The sequence below is a fragment of the Peromyscus californicus genome, unplaced genomic scaffold, assembly GCF_007827085.1.
Source record: "Peromyscus californicus insignis strain IS unplaced genomic scaffold, ASM782708v3 Scaffold_8__1_contigs__length_139910024, whole genome shotgun sequence".
Lineage (NCBI taxonomy): Eukaryota > Metazoa > Chordata > Mammalia > Rodentia > Cricetidae > Peromyscus > Peromyscus californicus.
Window position 1 is genome coordinate 84,305,380 of NW_026294606.1, and position 15,162 is coordinate 84,320,541.

General features: G+C 48.8%; 1 protein-coding gene across 1 annotated transcript in view; it reads left to right on the top strand.

The window, feature by feature from the left end:
- Positions 1-671: 671 nt before the first annotated feature.
- The window catches only part of Pcnx2 (pecanex 2), a 165,562-nt gene continuing 151,071 nt past the window's right edge, over positions 672-15,162 (top strand). The window contains exons 1-5 of the mRNA XM_052728899.1: positions 672-1,004; positions 9,429-9,634; positions 10,825-10,942; positions 11,630-11,666; positions 13,065-14,369. Of these exons, the coding sequence (XP_052584859.1) occupies positions 852-1,004; positions 9,429-9,634; positions 10,825-10,942; positions 11,630-11,666; positions 13,065-14,369 (1,819 nt within the window). The 5' untranslated portion in view covers positions 672-851. The remainder of the gene's footprint in view (positions 1,005-9,428; positions 9,635-10,824; positions 10,943-11,629; positions 11,667-13,064; positions 14,370-15,162) is intronic.

Below are 15,162 nucleotides of genomic sequence, written 5' to 3' on the forward strand. Positions count from 1 at the left end.
CAGTTGCTCACGCCTGTAATCTCAATATTCTGGAGGATTGCCATGAATTTTCAGGCCAGCTTGAGCCACATAATCCCTTCCAAGCCAAACCAGCCTACAGAGTGAGACCCTCCCTGCCTCACAAATGAAATAAAACAACGTAAAATAAAAACACCAGTGACTAAGTGAAGCTCCAAAGATTGTTTCAGAAAGACGGTTGTCGTTTCTGTGTGCCCAGTTGGGTAACTGGGAGTGGAGGAGAAAAACTCAGAGTGGAAGTCAGTGAGAGCAGATCAGGTCAAGCATAAAACTTCAGAGGCTCTGGTCTGTGGCCCGCCAAGGTCACAGGGGCCAAAGGCCCTCAGGTGGAGCTCAGAGGAAATTGCTTTGGGTGCTGCAAGCCTGGGATTTGAGGTTAGACAAACCTTTTGGTGCAAGTGGCAAAACATAATCAAAAGCCAAGGAGTTTCCTGTCTGTGGTTCTCACACGGGAACATTCTTGGTTCGCACACCTCGCAAACTCACTCCTGGGAGACTCAGAGAGAAAGGCTGGTGGAGCCCCGGCTATCATGAAGGGAGAGGGAGGGACTGATCTCCTTCTGGGGTGGGCATAGGGCGGAGCCGCGGGAGCATCCTTGAGCAGCCATCGCGAAGCATGATGGGAAAATCCTCCTTCCCTTGGACATGGCGCGCACCTGCCCGGCAACCCCGGCCGGCTCCAGCACCGCGCTGTACCAGTCCGCGCTGTCCAGCGTCTGCCGCGGGTTGGGCGGCGGCGGCGCCGGGGGCGGGGGCTCCACCGGAGCACACCGGTACACATCACCGTACTGAGTCCCAGGGTGCTGAGCCCCAGGGCACGCACGATCCCTGGCATGGCGTCCCAGGTGTTGCAGCTGCTCAGGCAGGGCGTGTGGGCCGCGCTCACAGGCGGCTGGTACCACGACCCCGAGCATAGCAAATTCACCAACAGCTGTCACCTCTACCTGTGGCTGTTCCTGCTGTTGCTGCCACTGGCCCTGCACCTGGTGAGTCCCCAGCTTAGGAATGGATGGGGGCAGGGGTTGGGGGGGAAGGAGAAGAAGAAACTGGAAGGGAATCGAGAGGAGGAAGAAAAGGAGGAAAGGAAATTAACAAGAGGAAAAGAGGAGGAGAGGGGAGAGAAGGAAGGAGAGGAATGAGGTAGAGAGAACAAAAGAGAGGAGGGAGAGAGGTTATGAAGGAGAAAGAGAAGGAAGGGGATGGAGAGACACAGAGGAGACCTGGGATGGAAAGGGGGCAGCGACTTTTGAGAAGTAGGGACCAAAGAATGTGGGGGATTTGGGGCAGCCGTCCTGCAGGACACCAGGGAGTCACAGGATAGAAGTGAGAAGCTAGGACTTTGGGGACTGTGGGCTCATTAAGAATTGATGCGGTCTGCCTGGATGAGTCAGGTCCTGCTGGTGGGAGTTGTTGAGACTGGCTTGTGGGTACCCAACCCTAGGCCTCATGACTCGGGATGATATCTGCTATAACACATCGCGCACAGTCACAATGAAAAGGCAATCTGAGTTCTCCCAGGCGACCTGATTTCGGTTGTTTGGGTTGTTTTTTGTTTTTTGTTTTTTGTTTTTCCTTTCCTCTCCTCTCTTCCTGTTTTGCTTTAGGAAGGCAGATTCTACCATCAATCGCTTTGCAATTTCTACACTGTGGTGTATAGAAGTCTGACAAAAAAAAACCCAGGAGTGGATAAATAATGTCATGTACTGTATTCCAGAGCAGTGTGGCATCTCTTCTTCTGGGATGGACCCCAATAGGGTGCTAGAGAATGCTTGCTGAGAGATCACATAGATGACCTTCATAGGTCAGTTAAACACATAGGTAGCTGAAGCCATGACGAACCTTCCTTAAAAAGCTGCCTGCGTTAAACCTCAGCTAGGAGTCAATTCTGGGGTGTCTGTGAAGGTCTTTACCCCTAAAACAGCATGTGACCGTGTTCTCCCCCACAAAGTCTTCAATGAGTTAGCATGGCTGACAGGTCCAGAGTCTGACATTGGAGATGCCTGTGGCTTGGCATGCCCAGGCTCCGGTTCTTTTTCTGGCAGTTTGTCCAGAGCTGTGGTTCTGAAGGCAGGCTGCCTCAGGTGACTTCTGGTTCCAGCTTTTCCCAGTTCTGGAACCTTGAAAGAAGTTAATCTACTCTCGCTTTTCATTTTCTAGGCTACAGTACAAGAGAAAGAATACAACCAGGGCTTTATCTTTGCATTTTGTTTATGTGTGTGTGTGTGTGTGTGTGTGTGTGTGTGTGTGTGTGGTGTGCTGTGTGTATGATATGTGTATGGTGTGCTGTGTGTGATGTGTATGTGTGGTATATGTGTGTGTATGTGATGTGTGTGTGGTGGTGTGTTTGTGTGAGAGATGTGTGTGTGGTGTGCTGTGTGTGATATGTGTGCGTGTGGTATCTATGTGAGATGTGTGTGTGTGTGTGTGTGATGTGTGTGTCTATGTATGGTGTTGAGGTGTGTTTATGGTGTGTGTGTGTGTGTATGTGTATAGGGGGGTTGTGGTATGTGTGGAGTGTGTGTGTGTGTGTGTGTGTGTGTGTGTGTGTGTGTGTATAGGGGGTTGTGGTATGTGTGGAGTGTGTGTGTGTGTGTGCGTGTGTGTGTGTGTGTGTGTATAGGGGGTTGTGGTATGTGTGGAGTATGTGTGTGTGCGTGTGTGTGTGTGTGTGTAGGGGGGTTGTGGTATGTGTGGAGTGTGTGTGTGTGTGTGTGTGTATAGGGGGTTGTGGTATGTGTGGAGTGTGTGTGTGTGTGTGTGTGTATAGGGGGTTGTGGTATGTGTGGAGTGTGTGTGTGTGTGTGTGTGTATAGGGGGTTGTGGTATGTGTGGAGTGTGTGTGATGTGTGTGTGTGTGATGTGTGTGTCTATGTATGGTGTTGAGGTGTGTTTATGGTGTGTATGTGTGTGTATGTGTATAGGGGGGTTGTGGTATGTGTGGAGTGTGTGTGTGGAGTGTGTGTGTGTGTGTGTGTGTGTGTGTGTATAGGGGGTTGTGGTATGTGTGGAGTGTGTGTGTGGAGTGTGTGTGTGTGTGTGTGTGTGTGTGTGTGTATAGGGGGTTGTGGTATGTGTGGAGTGTGTGTGTGTGTGTGTGTGTGTGTGTGTGTGTGTGTGTATAGGGGGGTTGTGGTATGTGTGGAGTGTGTGTGTGTGTGTGTGTGTGTGTGTGTGTGTGTGTGTATAGGGGGGTTGTGGTATGTGTGGAGTGTGTGTGTGTGTGTGTGTGTGTGTGTGTGTGTGTGTGTGTATAGGGGGGTTGTGGTATGTGTGGAGTGTGTGTGTGTGCGTGTGTGTGTGTGTGTGTGTGTGTATAGGGGGTTGTGGTATGTGTGGAGTGTGTGTGTGTGTGTGTAGGGGGGTTGTGGTATGTGTGGAGTGTGTGTGTGTGTGTGTGTGTGTAGGGGGGTTGTGGTATGTGTGGAGTGTGTGTGTGTGTGTGTGTGTATAGGGGGTTGTGGTATGTGTGGAGTGTGTGTGTGGAGTGTGTGTGTGTGTGTGTGTGTGTGTGTGTGTATAGGGGGTTGTGGTATGTGTGGAGTGTGTGTGTGTGTGTGTGTGTGTGTGTGTGTATAGGGGGTTGTGGTATGTGTGGAGTGTGTGTGTGTGTGTGTGTGTGTGTGTGTATAGGGGGTTGTGGTATGTGTGGAGTGTGTGTGTGTACTTGCAGGCATGTAGAGAGGTCAGAGGACAATTTACAGGGGTTCCGCTATGTGGGCTCTGTGGATCAAAATGAGGTCATCAGGCTTGGTGGCAGGTGCCTTTATCCACTGAGCTCTCTTATGGGCCACTAGAACCAGTGTGTAGGGGCAGTGGAGTTCAATGAGACAGTACATATGAAGTCAGTCTGCATCAGTCTGGACTTATCAGCTTATTAGACTGCTGTTGGAGCTACCTAGACCTTAGGTTTTTAAGGTGGAGTCCCTTCCAGAGAGTGGTGGAGGCCCTCCCAGAGAGTGGTGGAGGTCCTCCCAGAGAGTGGTGGAGGCCCTTCCAGAGAGTGGTGGAGGTCCTCCCAGAGAGTGATGGAGGCCCTCCCAGAGAGTGATGGAGGCCCTTCCAGAGAGTGATGGAGTCCCTCCCAGAGAGTGATGGAGGCCCTTCCAGAGAGTGGTGGTGGCAAGATGTTTCTGGACGCCGGTCTTTTGGATGTAATCTCAAAGCAGAGGATACAGATGAGCCATGAGATCAGGGGGGCCTCCCAGCGCAGGGAAGGACCCCACAGTGAGTAGGTCAGGTGTCTGTCCACTGCTGGAAGTAAAGAGGTAGGATTATCATGTGACAGGGAGGCTGATGGGACATGTTGGGAGATGTTGGCTGGGCTAGACCTTATAGAACTTATTAGCCACCAGGAGTTTGAGTCCAACTCTCGGTACAGAAAAAAATATTCAAAAATATAAGCTTGAGGTAAGATATGAGTTAGTTTCTAACCCCAAGGGTTTTTGTTGTTGCTGCTACTGGTTTTGCTTTTGCATTTTAAGACAGAGTCTCTTGTAGCCCAGGCTGGCCTTGAGCTTCTTCTGAACCTCCTGTTTCCACCTCCTGAGTACTGAGAGGACAGATGTGTGTGTACCAGCATCCCTGGCTTCTGGTTGTTAGTCTGGAAAAAAAAAGCCTAACCTTCAGAAAAGTTGCAAGACTCGTACAAAGGGTGTTCCTCCATCATCACTGGATAACCGACTCTTAGCGTTTTACATTTCACCATGTGTAGTGACCACCATCCTTGTTGCTGTGGCAATGTGCCTAACATAAGCAGCTTAAAGAAGGGCAGTTCACTTAGGCACACAGCTCAAGGGTGCATTCATCCTGACAGGAAAGGCTTGGTGGCAGGAGGGTGAGCCAGCTAGTCACATTATGTCCTGAGTCAGGAAGAGAGACAGATGAAAGCTGGTGCTCTGCTCACTTCCTTTTTATTCAGTGTGGGACCCCAACCCATAGGGTGGCACCATGCACATTCATGGTGAGTTCTCCAAACTCAACCAACCCAGTCTAGAAAGCCCCTTACTGATACGCCCAGAGGCTTGACTCTAGATCCCGGGATGTTGATGATCGAGATTCACTGTCACTTTGTGTGTTTATACATTTTTTTAAAAAAAACATACTATACTATTTCAAAATAAGTGATGAACCACAAGACACTGCCGGCATAGGAACAGCACTGTGTATCATAGAGGAAGACAATCACCCACACCATCCTCACGTGAGATAATGACTGAAATAATGCTATTTTCTAATGTGTGCCTTCTGTACAGATTCCCCCCATCACGTCCTGTGTAGTAGGGTGTAGCTAGAATTTTCCTGCCTGGCCCACAGTCAGGACAAATCTCTGTCACCCGCCAGTCCCACAGCCTCTCAGACCCGACCAAGTAAACACAGACACTTATATTGGTTACAAACTGTATGGCCGTGGCAGGCTTCTTGCTAACTGTTCTTACAGCTTAAATTAATCCATTTCTATTAATCTGTACCTTGCCACGTGGCTTGTGGCTTACCAGTACTTTACATCTTCCTTGTCCTGATGGCGGCTGGCAGTGTCTCTCTCACCCAGCTTCCTGTTCTCTCAATTCTCCTCTCTGTTAGTCCCGCCTATACTTCCTGCCTGGCCACTGCCAATCAGTGATTTATTCATTGACCAATCAGCAACACATTTGACATACAGACCATCCCACAGCAGTAGGGTGCCTTGCTTTTTCTGGATCTAAGATTCCATCAAGGATCTTGAACAGTTTCTAGGTCCTTGGTTAACCTTTACTCTAGAGGGTCCTCAACTCCTATTGCTTTTTTGTATTATTTAAAGTTGTTTTTGTAGAATGTTTCTTAATTTGTATTTCTCTGTTTTCTGGGGGTTATGTGTGTGACTGGGAGTTTTGGGAAGGTGACACTAAAACAGGTTGTGTCCTTGTGCAGCATGTTGGGGGACATGACAGATTCTCCCACCTCCACTCCCATCGATGCTGCTGTTGACTGTGGTCATGGGTCGGCATGGAGTCAACTAGGTTTCTGCACTGTGAAGTATGTATTTCCTTTCTGCTTTTCGCAGTCGGTGAATTGAAAACTCTACAGATCTCATTTGCCATCAGTTTTAAATCCAGTGGCTGTCGTGATCTGGCTTAAAATACTTCTCACAATGGTACTTACAAAATGCTGGCTTTGCACCTCTGTACTTCTTCCAACCTTTCTCAGCTGGCTTTGTTCTGCTGAAGAGAATGTTCTCTGACCTTTGCTCCCTAGAGCTGTATTCTGTTACCGTTGACTTCATAGAAGCATTCTGTGTGTCTGTGTCTGTGTGATTATGTGCATGTGACCCATGGCTGTGTAGAGGCCAGCTTTTGCCATGGGGTGTCTTCTTCAATTGCTCCTCTCCTTAGTTCCTGAGACAAGGTCTCTCTCTGAACCTGGAGTTCCCCAGTTCAACCAGGCTGGCTGGCTAGTGAGTTCCGGGAATCCTTCCGTCTCCACTCTCCAGATCTGGGATTGCAAGCATAGACTGCCACACAGGCTTTTTCCGTGGGCACTAGGGGTTAAACTTGGGCCCTCCTGTCTAGGTGCCTGGCACCTTCTTCCATTCCATCAGCATTCCTTTTGATGTTCAGTTGTAACCAGTTATCTGCCCAAGACTCTTCTACTGTACCTGGAGAGGGACTCTGTATGCAAGGAGATACAATTTGGTCACTGGGAATCCTGGGTCCCCAAGGGCGGGGCTGGAGGTCCCAGAGCTCTCAGTCCACACCCTACATCAGAAGCCTGTTACTCTAGGCTTTAGCGAACATGCACTTGTTCTGGGCTTTAAGCACCTCCATCCCAGCATCCCAACAGCTCAGGTCATCTTCAGCTTCTCGAAGCAGCGAGCAGGAGCAGGTGGCGCCTGCTAGTATAGCAGCTCCTGAATGCACCTCCAGTACTGGGGTGCTCAGCTAATACAGGGGTGAGTGCTCTGGCTCTTGGACTCTGCTCTTGGCCAGCAGCTAGCGTTGAAGTCCTCAGGCCTATGGGGTCTGAGATGCTCAGCCCTTCAGGAAGTTTCTCATCTCAGCTCTTCACAATCCTTTTCTTCAGTCCCAGCTCTCCTCCTTCTCTCGCCTTCTACTTCCACCACCCAGCATTATATTCACCTCCAGTTTCTCCCCACCCTCTCCATGAAAAAACAAATTATAGACCATTAGATCAAACAACAATGGCCTTATTATATTTATGGCTATTGATTTGTCTTAAATATAGAAAAGAAATATAGGCTTTTTGGTCTTTGAAGGCTATTAAGAATCTTCTGGTCCTTCTATTCTCTGACGTAAAGATTTATCTTGCGCGATGTGTCTGTGTTCGTTTTCCTCCCAAATCTTTACCATCTCAAAAGAAAAGGCAGGGAGATGGCTCTGCTGTTAAGTTACCCGATGAACAATGGGAGGACCAGAGTTTGGATCCTCAGAGCCCACATGGAACGTCGGGTAGGTGTGGCAGCCCACTTGGAATTCCAGCCTCAGAAAGCAGAGGTGGAATCCCCAGAGCAAGCTGGTTAAGTGAGACTAGCCATGTCTGGGAGCTCTGGGATTGATGGAGAGACCCTGCCTCAGTGAATACGGTAGAGGAACGCTGGGGGATGATTCCCAATCTCAGCCTCAGGTCTCCACCTGCACATTCACCCATGTTCACAAGTTTCCACACACATGCCAACATGCATGCCAAGCATGCATACAGTCACACACACACACACACACACCATACATGCATATAAAAATGAGGGAGGGGAAGAAAAATAGAAGAAAGCTGAAACATACTCCATTGCATTTTTTTTGTCTCGTTAATGTGTTTCTAAAATAAAGACTATACCTCAGTACTTAATAACCAGGAAAGAAGAAAAATGTCTGACCAGAGGAAATATCCCTGAGGAATCCTTGAAAAGACCTTTCACTAGAAAAAGTTTGCTGTGGTTTGCACGTGAAATGTCACCACAGGCTGGTTGGAACACTGTTTGGAAAGGTTCTGGAGCCTTTGGGAGATGAAGCCTCACCGGAGGAAGTGGTTCTCTGAGGGTAGGCCTTGACGTTATATAGCCCAGTCCCACTTCCTGTCCACTCTCCACTTCCTGTTTCATCAAGATTTGAAGAGGTTTGGAGTCCCACCAGCATATGTCTGCTGGTGTGGGAGCTGCCTGCTGCCATGCTTCCCCCTCCAGCCTGGGCTGTATCCCTTTAAAGCTGTGGCTCTCAACCTTCCTAATGCTGCAACCCCTTAATACAGTTCCTCATGTTGTGGTGAACCCCAACCATAAAATTATTTTTGTTGCCATTTCTTAACTGTAATTTTGTTACTGTTATGAATCATAATGAATATATGATATGCAGATAGTCTTAGGCAATAACTGTCAAGGGTCATTTGACCCCCAAAGGGGTTGTGACCCACAGGTTGAGAACTGATGCTTTAAAGTGTGAGCCAAAATGAACCCCCTCCCTGAAGGTGCTTCTTGCCAGGCACTGTCACAGCAGTGAGAAGAGAAAAGTCACTAATGCAGCCAGTTGCCTGACTCGTTCCACAATTTTCTTCTTAGGTATAGACACACTGACTCACCCCACCAGCCAAGCAAAACATTTGCTCTATGGTTCCTTGTTGCATTTGAAAACTGTATCTGAAATTGTTGCCTGAGCTGTAAATAGCATCTATGGTTTGGAGATTAATTGATAAGTAGTAGTAAATGCAGGTGTAGTTTGAAGGATGCAGGTGAGTTTTGGCATGGAGAATGGCAGTGGAACTTAGAGATGCTAGCATCCTAGTGCTTGCTGGATACCCAGAATCCTCCTGTCTCTGCCTTCTTAGCACAGGGGTTAGGGCACACCACTACGCCTGGCTTTTTCGTGTGGGGTCTGGGGATTGAACTTACGTCCTCGTGTTTGCGCGGCAAGCATTTTACTGGCTGAGTCATCTCCCCAGCCTCAATAGTTTGTTTTGTTTTGTTTTGTTTCTCTCTAAGTGCCGGGAACTGAGCTTCGGGTCCCACATGTGCTCGGCAGGTGCTCTACCACTGCTCTGTGTTTCCAGTCCTATTTTAATTCGCATAATAACAGCACAGTGATGTGTGGACTGGTGCAGATATTATGTAAGAGTTGAATCCTGCTGCTTATAGTAACATATTTAGTAATCCAAATTTCAGTGAAAAAACATACATATATAAAAATCAAAGAGCTCAGTTGAAGCATTGGCCATCAAAGTCACTGATCAGAACCTGGAAAGCCAAAGCAAAAAACCCAAAGGTAAACAGATAATATAACTCTTTTTCCTTGGAGACTCTAACCAGAAAAAGCCCCAAGCACTTGAAATCTTGCCCGACTTATGCTTAGTGAAGAGTTGGCTGTGCGCTGAGGTTGAAAACAAGGTAGAAGCCTAGAGACACCAATGTCTTTTCCCTCTTCTCTCTGCAGGCTTTCCCTCCAAATGTCCTCACCGCGCTGTTCTACTGCGGCTCTGTGACCATCTTCTTTGCGATCATCAAGCTCATCAGCTACCGCCTGCACCTCATGTTCGACAAGGGAGAAGTGATCCAGCCCCGATCCCCTGGAAAGAAAAACAAGCGAAGGCCAGAGGGAGAGGCCAGCAGCCAGCACACGGCCAGCCACAAAAACCCACGGTAACCTTGTCCGGAAGAGCACCTGCTCCCAAGGGGAAGGATTTGGTTTTGATGAAAATGAAACCAAATGAAACCACTGTGTGGGGTGGGGCTGTGTCTAAGTCTATAGAGCACCTGCCTAGCATGCACAACAGCCTGGGGTCAGTTCTCAGCACCACAGAAACCTTGTATAATGATGTGTGCACTCAGAAAGTGGAGGCAGGACATTTGGGAGTTCAACATCATCTACGGGGGCATAGTGAGTTCCAGGCCAACCTGGGCTGCATGAAATTTGGGCTCAAATTAAATAAATAAATAAATAAATAAATAAATAAATAAATAAATAAATAAATAAAAGCAAGCTGCCCTCTACTTATGAGTTACTTATGAGGGTAAACATTCCAGGCAGACATGGGTCTGTGTACTTTGCTTATATTTAAAGCTAAACTTAATAAAATTAATTTTTACAATCTGGATGTCTTATCTGGCCACCAACATAGCTTTACACTATGATCTAAAATTCATTTGGCCTAGGCTTAACAATGCAAAGTATTCTACTTAAGTATTTTGTCTTGTTATTTACATTTATAGAGTATACCAAAGAATCTTAAAGAGTAGTGTGCATTGATAAAAGATCACACATCGCACAGAGTGAGGTTCTGAGATCAATGTTTGAAGGAAACTTAAGGACACCATGCTTGTGTCATTTTTTTATAGTTTGATTTTCAAGGTGTCTCCCAGGCTGGGGAGGGTACATGAGGACCTGGGCTTGATCCCCAAAATTCCTATTAAAAGCCAGGCATGGTGATGTAGGCTTCTAATCCCATTATGGGGATGCTGGAGGCAGACAGACCCCTACAGTGTGCTGGCCACTGGCCTAGCCAAATCAGCAAGTTCCAGACCAATGAGAGACATTGTTTTAACAAACAAGGTAGATGGTAGCTGAGCTATACCTGTGGTTAAGCTCTCTCTGGCTTCCATAGGTACACATGTACACACACACACACACACACACACACACACACACACACAGTGGGGGCGGGGGGAATGGAGGGGAAGAGAGAACAATTCTTCTAATTTCAGGGAAAAGTTTATGTGCTATGAAAAATAGGACTTGTGTATAAAAAAAGGGACCCGTGGGGAACAGTTTGGGAGGCACATGGAAGAGCCTGGCTCTCTGGTAACACCTGCTCTTTCTCACCCTGGGTCAGCCATAACAGGCAGATTCACAGCGCCAAGAAGGAAGAGCCTCGAGGGAGCCTGCCCACACCACCCCTCCGCTGCAGCTCCCGAGGGCAGAGCGTCCACTCCCAGCATTCCTCGCCACTGGTTGGTGACCGCTTCCTGTTGCTCTGGTGTTCACTCCCCAGCGTGGAGCATCCAGTGGGGGAGGCTGCGGTGGCCCTATGTGGTCACTGCTTTCTTGGGCTTCTCATGCCTTCGGCTGTGGAGATGGCCCACGGGTGCGCTTGGGACTACCAGACTTCGCCTACTGTGTGTCCCCAGAAAACCAGCAGCCTCTCCGGCTGTCTTTTCTGTTTGAGAACTATGGTGCAAAACTCTTCCTTCCTTTGTCTTCTGCAGTCAGTCATGGGGCCATCAGATTGTTAGCACTTCCCACTTGTAACAAACGCCATCTCCTCCTCACTGCTTTACTAAATCTTGCATCTTGGAATACCAGCACATCACTGTTCCTGTAGGGTAGCTTTCCGGCTCTCCATCCGTGGTCACTACGCCTTACTCCTTCTGGCTTTCATTTCTTAATTAGCATCCTCCCCCTTTCTGTCACAGTCCTCTTGGGAGGATGTCTGCACTTAGACATGTTTTAGAATCCACCTTTTTTGCCCAGATTATAAACACTTGAGAAGCACAAATGCTGAGGTGTCCCTATGTGTCCCTTTTGTTAGACAGACTGAGTGGCTGCCCGATGGAGAAAGGTGATGGCCAGCTGTGTGGAATGTGGGGAATGTGCAGTGGGCTGACTCCTATAGTGATGTTTATTTTCTGTTTCTGCAGGAGTTGCCAGCACAGGAGACAGTAGAAGACCTCAAAGGTAGAGTATTGTCACTGTTTGATATTTAATCACCGCTACATCCTCAGGGAAATAATTTTTTTTAAAGAATTCTTTTTAATCAGGCGTATATGTGTGTATTTCTGTGTGTACACATAAGCCAGCACAAATGAGTGCTGGTGTCCATAGAGGCCAGAAGAGGGTGCCGAACCCCCTTGAGCGGGGGTTCCAGGAAGTTGTGAGCTGCCTGATGTGGGTGCTGGGAACCATACTGGGCTCCTCTATAAGAGCTTTGAGCATTCTTGACTGTGAGCTGCCTCTCCAGCTCTGAGGTGAAGGTGTTAAGGGTCAGAACTGTGAGTCTTTCTTGGAGGGGCCTGCTCCCATGGGACATGTGACCATGCTGAAGGCTTGATGGTTACAATGAGGACAGAGTGCTGCTGACATGGAGCAGGTGGAGGCCAGGATGATACACCTTCGTGTACACACACACACACACACACACACACACACATCTGAGTGTTATACGGTGCACGCAGTGATCCCCACAGAGCAGAGAATGAGCTTGTCTGACCTATTTACTGGACCACTGCTATTTTCCTTGGTTTTACAGTGTTTCTCAGCCTGTGGGTCTTGATCCCCACAGCGGTCACACATCAGATATCCTGCATATCCGATATTTACATTATGATTCATAACAGTAGAAAAATGACAGTTATGAAGAAGTAAGGAAATAAGTTTATGGTAGGGGTCACCATAACATGAGTAACTAACTGTATTAAAGGGTCACAGCATTAGGAAGGTTAAGAACCACTGGTCTAGAGGGATCATGTAACTTGCTCAAGATTGGAAGGTGAAGGGGTGCAGAGTCAAGCCCTTTCCAACCACAAGGCCTGAGTGTGTGATTTAGACCACACTGCTCTCCCTCTTGAGGCCCCAGCACAGAAAAAAAAAAAATGTGAGTCACTATTATAGTGCAGACCTCTTAGGAGCCAAGGTAGAAAGGGCACTCTTATAAAACAAGCTCCCAGGGCTAGGATGGCTTGGATCCTTGTAAGCATAAGGATCTAAGTCAGATCTCTAGAACCCACATAAAAAAGTTGAGTGTGGTGGTACATACTTGCAGTCCCAGCACTTAAGAGACAGAGACAAGGGAATCCCTGAGTCTCACTGGCCAGCCAGCCTAGCCCTGTGGGTAAATTTCAGACCAATGAGAGACCCGACTCAAAGAACAAGGTGAATGCTATCTGAAAGAATGCAGCTAAAGATGACCTTGGGCCTCCACATACAGGCACATGTGCACACCCTCATACACACACACACACACACACACACACACACACACGAGTGTTTGCTGCTGGTTTGGGTTTTAATGTCTCACTCCCAGGCGTTAAACATCATTGCAGATGAGTCCCATGTCACCCCTGTCATTCTTTCCAGGCGTTGTCCTGTCAGAGGATCAACCCGAGGCAGTGGTGTCATCTACCTCACCGGGCATCAAGTCGGATAGCCTACCTGCTTCTCAGGGCCGTACACCCGAACCCACTCCCAAACCAGCAGGCCCAGTAAAGCCAGTAACCCCAGAGATCCTCACAGGAAGAAAAGGGAAAGAGCCAGGGGGCACCGGCCGGCGCCCAGCCCGCCACAGGTCTGAGAGTGGCCTGGTGAACACGGGAGCCTTGAAGAAGTTGCCACACCTGTCGTTGTCCCAGTATGACTTACTGGAAACTGACATCTCCTTCCAGCCGTGGGGCAGTGAGCACTCCGCTCTGATTCCACAGTCCACCAATGGTCCCCAGGGCCCCACCAGGACACAGTCACAGAGCAGGTCGCCTCAGAACAGCCTGAGCAGCAGCTGCTGCCAGTGCAACACAGTCCTGGCCAAACCCACGGAAGAAGAGGAGCTGACCCGGACGTCCGGTCAGGTGGAACTGCCCTTGAACCAGGAAGTGGTTGACTCTGACGGCGAGGTTGCAGTGACCCTCATTGATAACTCTCAGCCTGGGGAACCGCTGAGTCTGCACGAGCCCATTAAGATAGTTATCACCATGAGCAGCACCCCAAACTCCATGAGTGACCTGGAGAGTTCCCTGCACCTGAGGGTAACCAGCTCTGACGGAACCAGTGTCAGGCCCGATGCAGAGCCTTCTGGCCCAGGAATGGCTGGTCCTGCAGACCCTGAGCAGGTCAGAATTCCTCTGATTACCCTTGAGCTAACTGAGGATGGAGGAGGAAGAGGCATCTCTTGTCCTGAAAGAAATGGAGGAGAAAGGACCCAAGAGAGAGTGGAGATGATGTCATCTGATCATTGTCCTGGCTGTGGATCTGGGGACGGGGAGCGTAGCACCAAGGATGGCAGTCTCATCCCAAGGTGTACCTGGGAACCAGGCCCCACACCCGCACCACTCACACCCAGGGTGGACTCTGAGTCTGAGGGGAGCAGGGAGGGCCAGGCTAACCTTGACCCAGCCTCGTGTAAGAGCAGCCATGAGAAAAGGCATGCCCGTGTGCTCAGTGTGGACAGCGGGACTGATGTGTTCTTGAGCCGGAGTACCAAGGAGGTGGCCAGCGACAATGAGAAACCCATCCCAACGTCTAAATCAGACCTGGAAGCTAAGGAAGGACAGATTCCAAACGAGTCCAACTTCCTAGAGTTTTTCTCCCTATTGGAATCCATCAATACATCCAAAGCGGTGGCCCCCGACTCAGCAGCAGAGTCGAAAGGAGCAAATCAGGGTCCTGAAGGTGAGACTCCACCCACTTCTCCCTGATGACATCACAGCAGGGATGTCAGTCTGTCCTTTGCCTGTGTTATCCAATCTGGGGCATCAGCTCTCAGGGGATGCTTTATTGTTTGGTGTGTGTGTGTGTGTGTGTGTGTGTGTGTGTGTGTGTGTGTGTGTGCGCATTCATGTGTGTGGATGCAATTGTCGGTGCAAGTGTGCACAGCACATATACAGAGGTCAGAGGACAACCCTCAGATGCCTTCCATCTTTTATTTCAGACAGAGTCTCTCATTGTTCTGGTCCTCACTGCATAGGCCAGGCTAGCTGGCCTCTGAGCTTCCAGGGATCTGTCTATCTCCATCTCCCATCTTGCAGCGTTGGCATTATAGGGACTTGCCACGGCACTCAGCTTTTTTTTTTTTTGTAGGTTCTGGAAATCTGAACTCAGCTCCTCATGCTTGTGAGGCAAGTGTTTATGATTAAGCCGTCTCCCCAACCATGTGGCTTGTTTCTGCTACCCATACTTACTCCAGGTGCTGATCCTGAGCTGTGATGAGCATCCCTCATCCAAAATGCTTGGGAATTGATACGTTGCAGATTTGGGGTGTTTTCAGGTTTTAGGATATTCGACTATCCACATGAGGTATTTTTCAGGTAAGACCTATGAGACTCAAGTGTATGTTCACACTCATTTATGTTCTGGCTGTACCCCATGCACAGCCATGGATGGTTGTATGCTCCTGGATTCTAATTGTGCCTTGTCACTTGAGCTCAGGTATAAGTTTCCTCTTGCAATGCCATGTTGCTGCTCA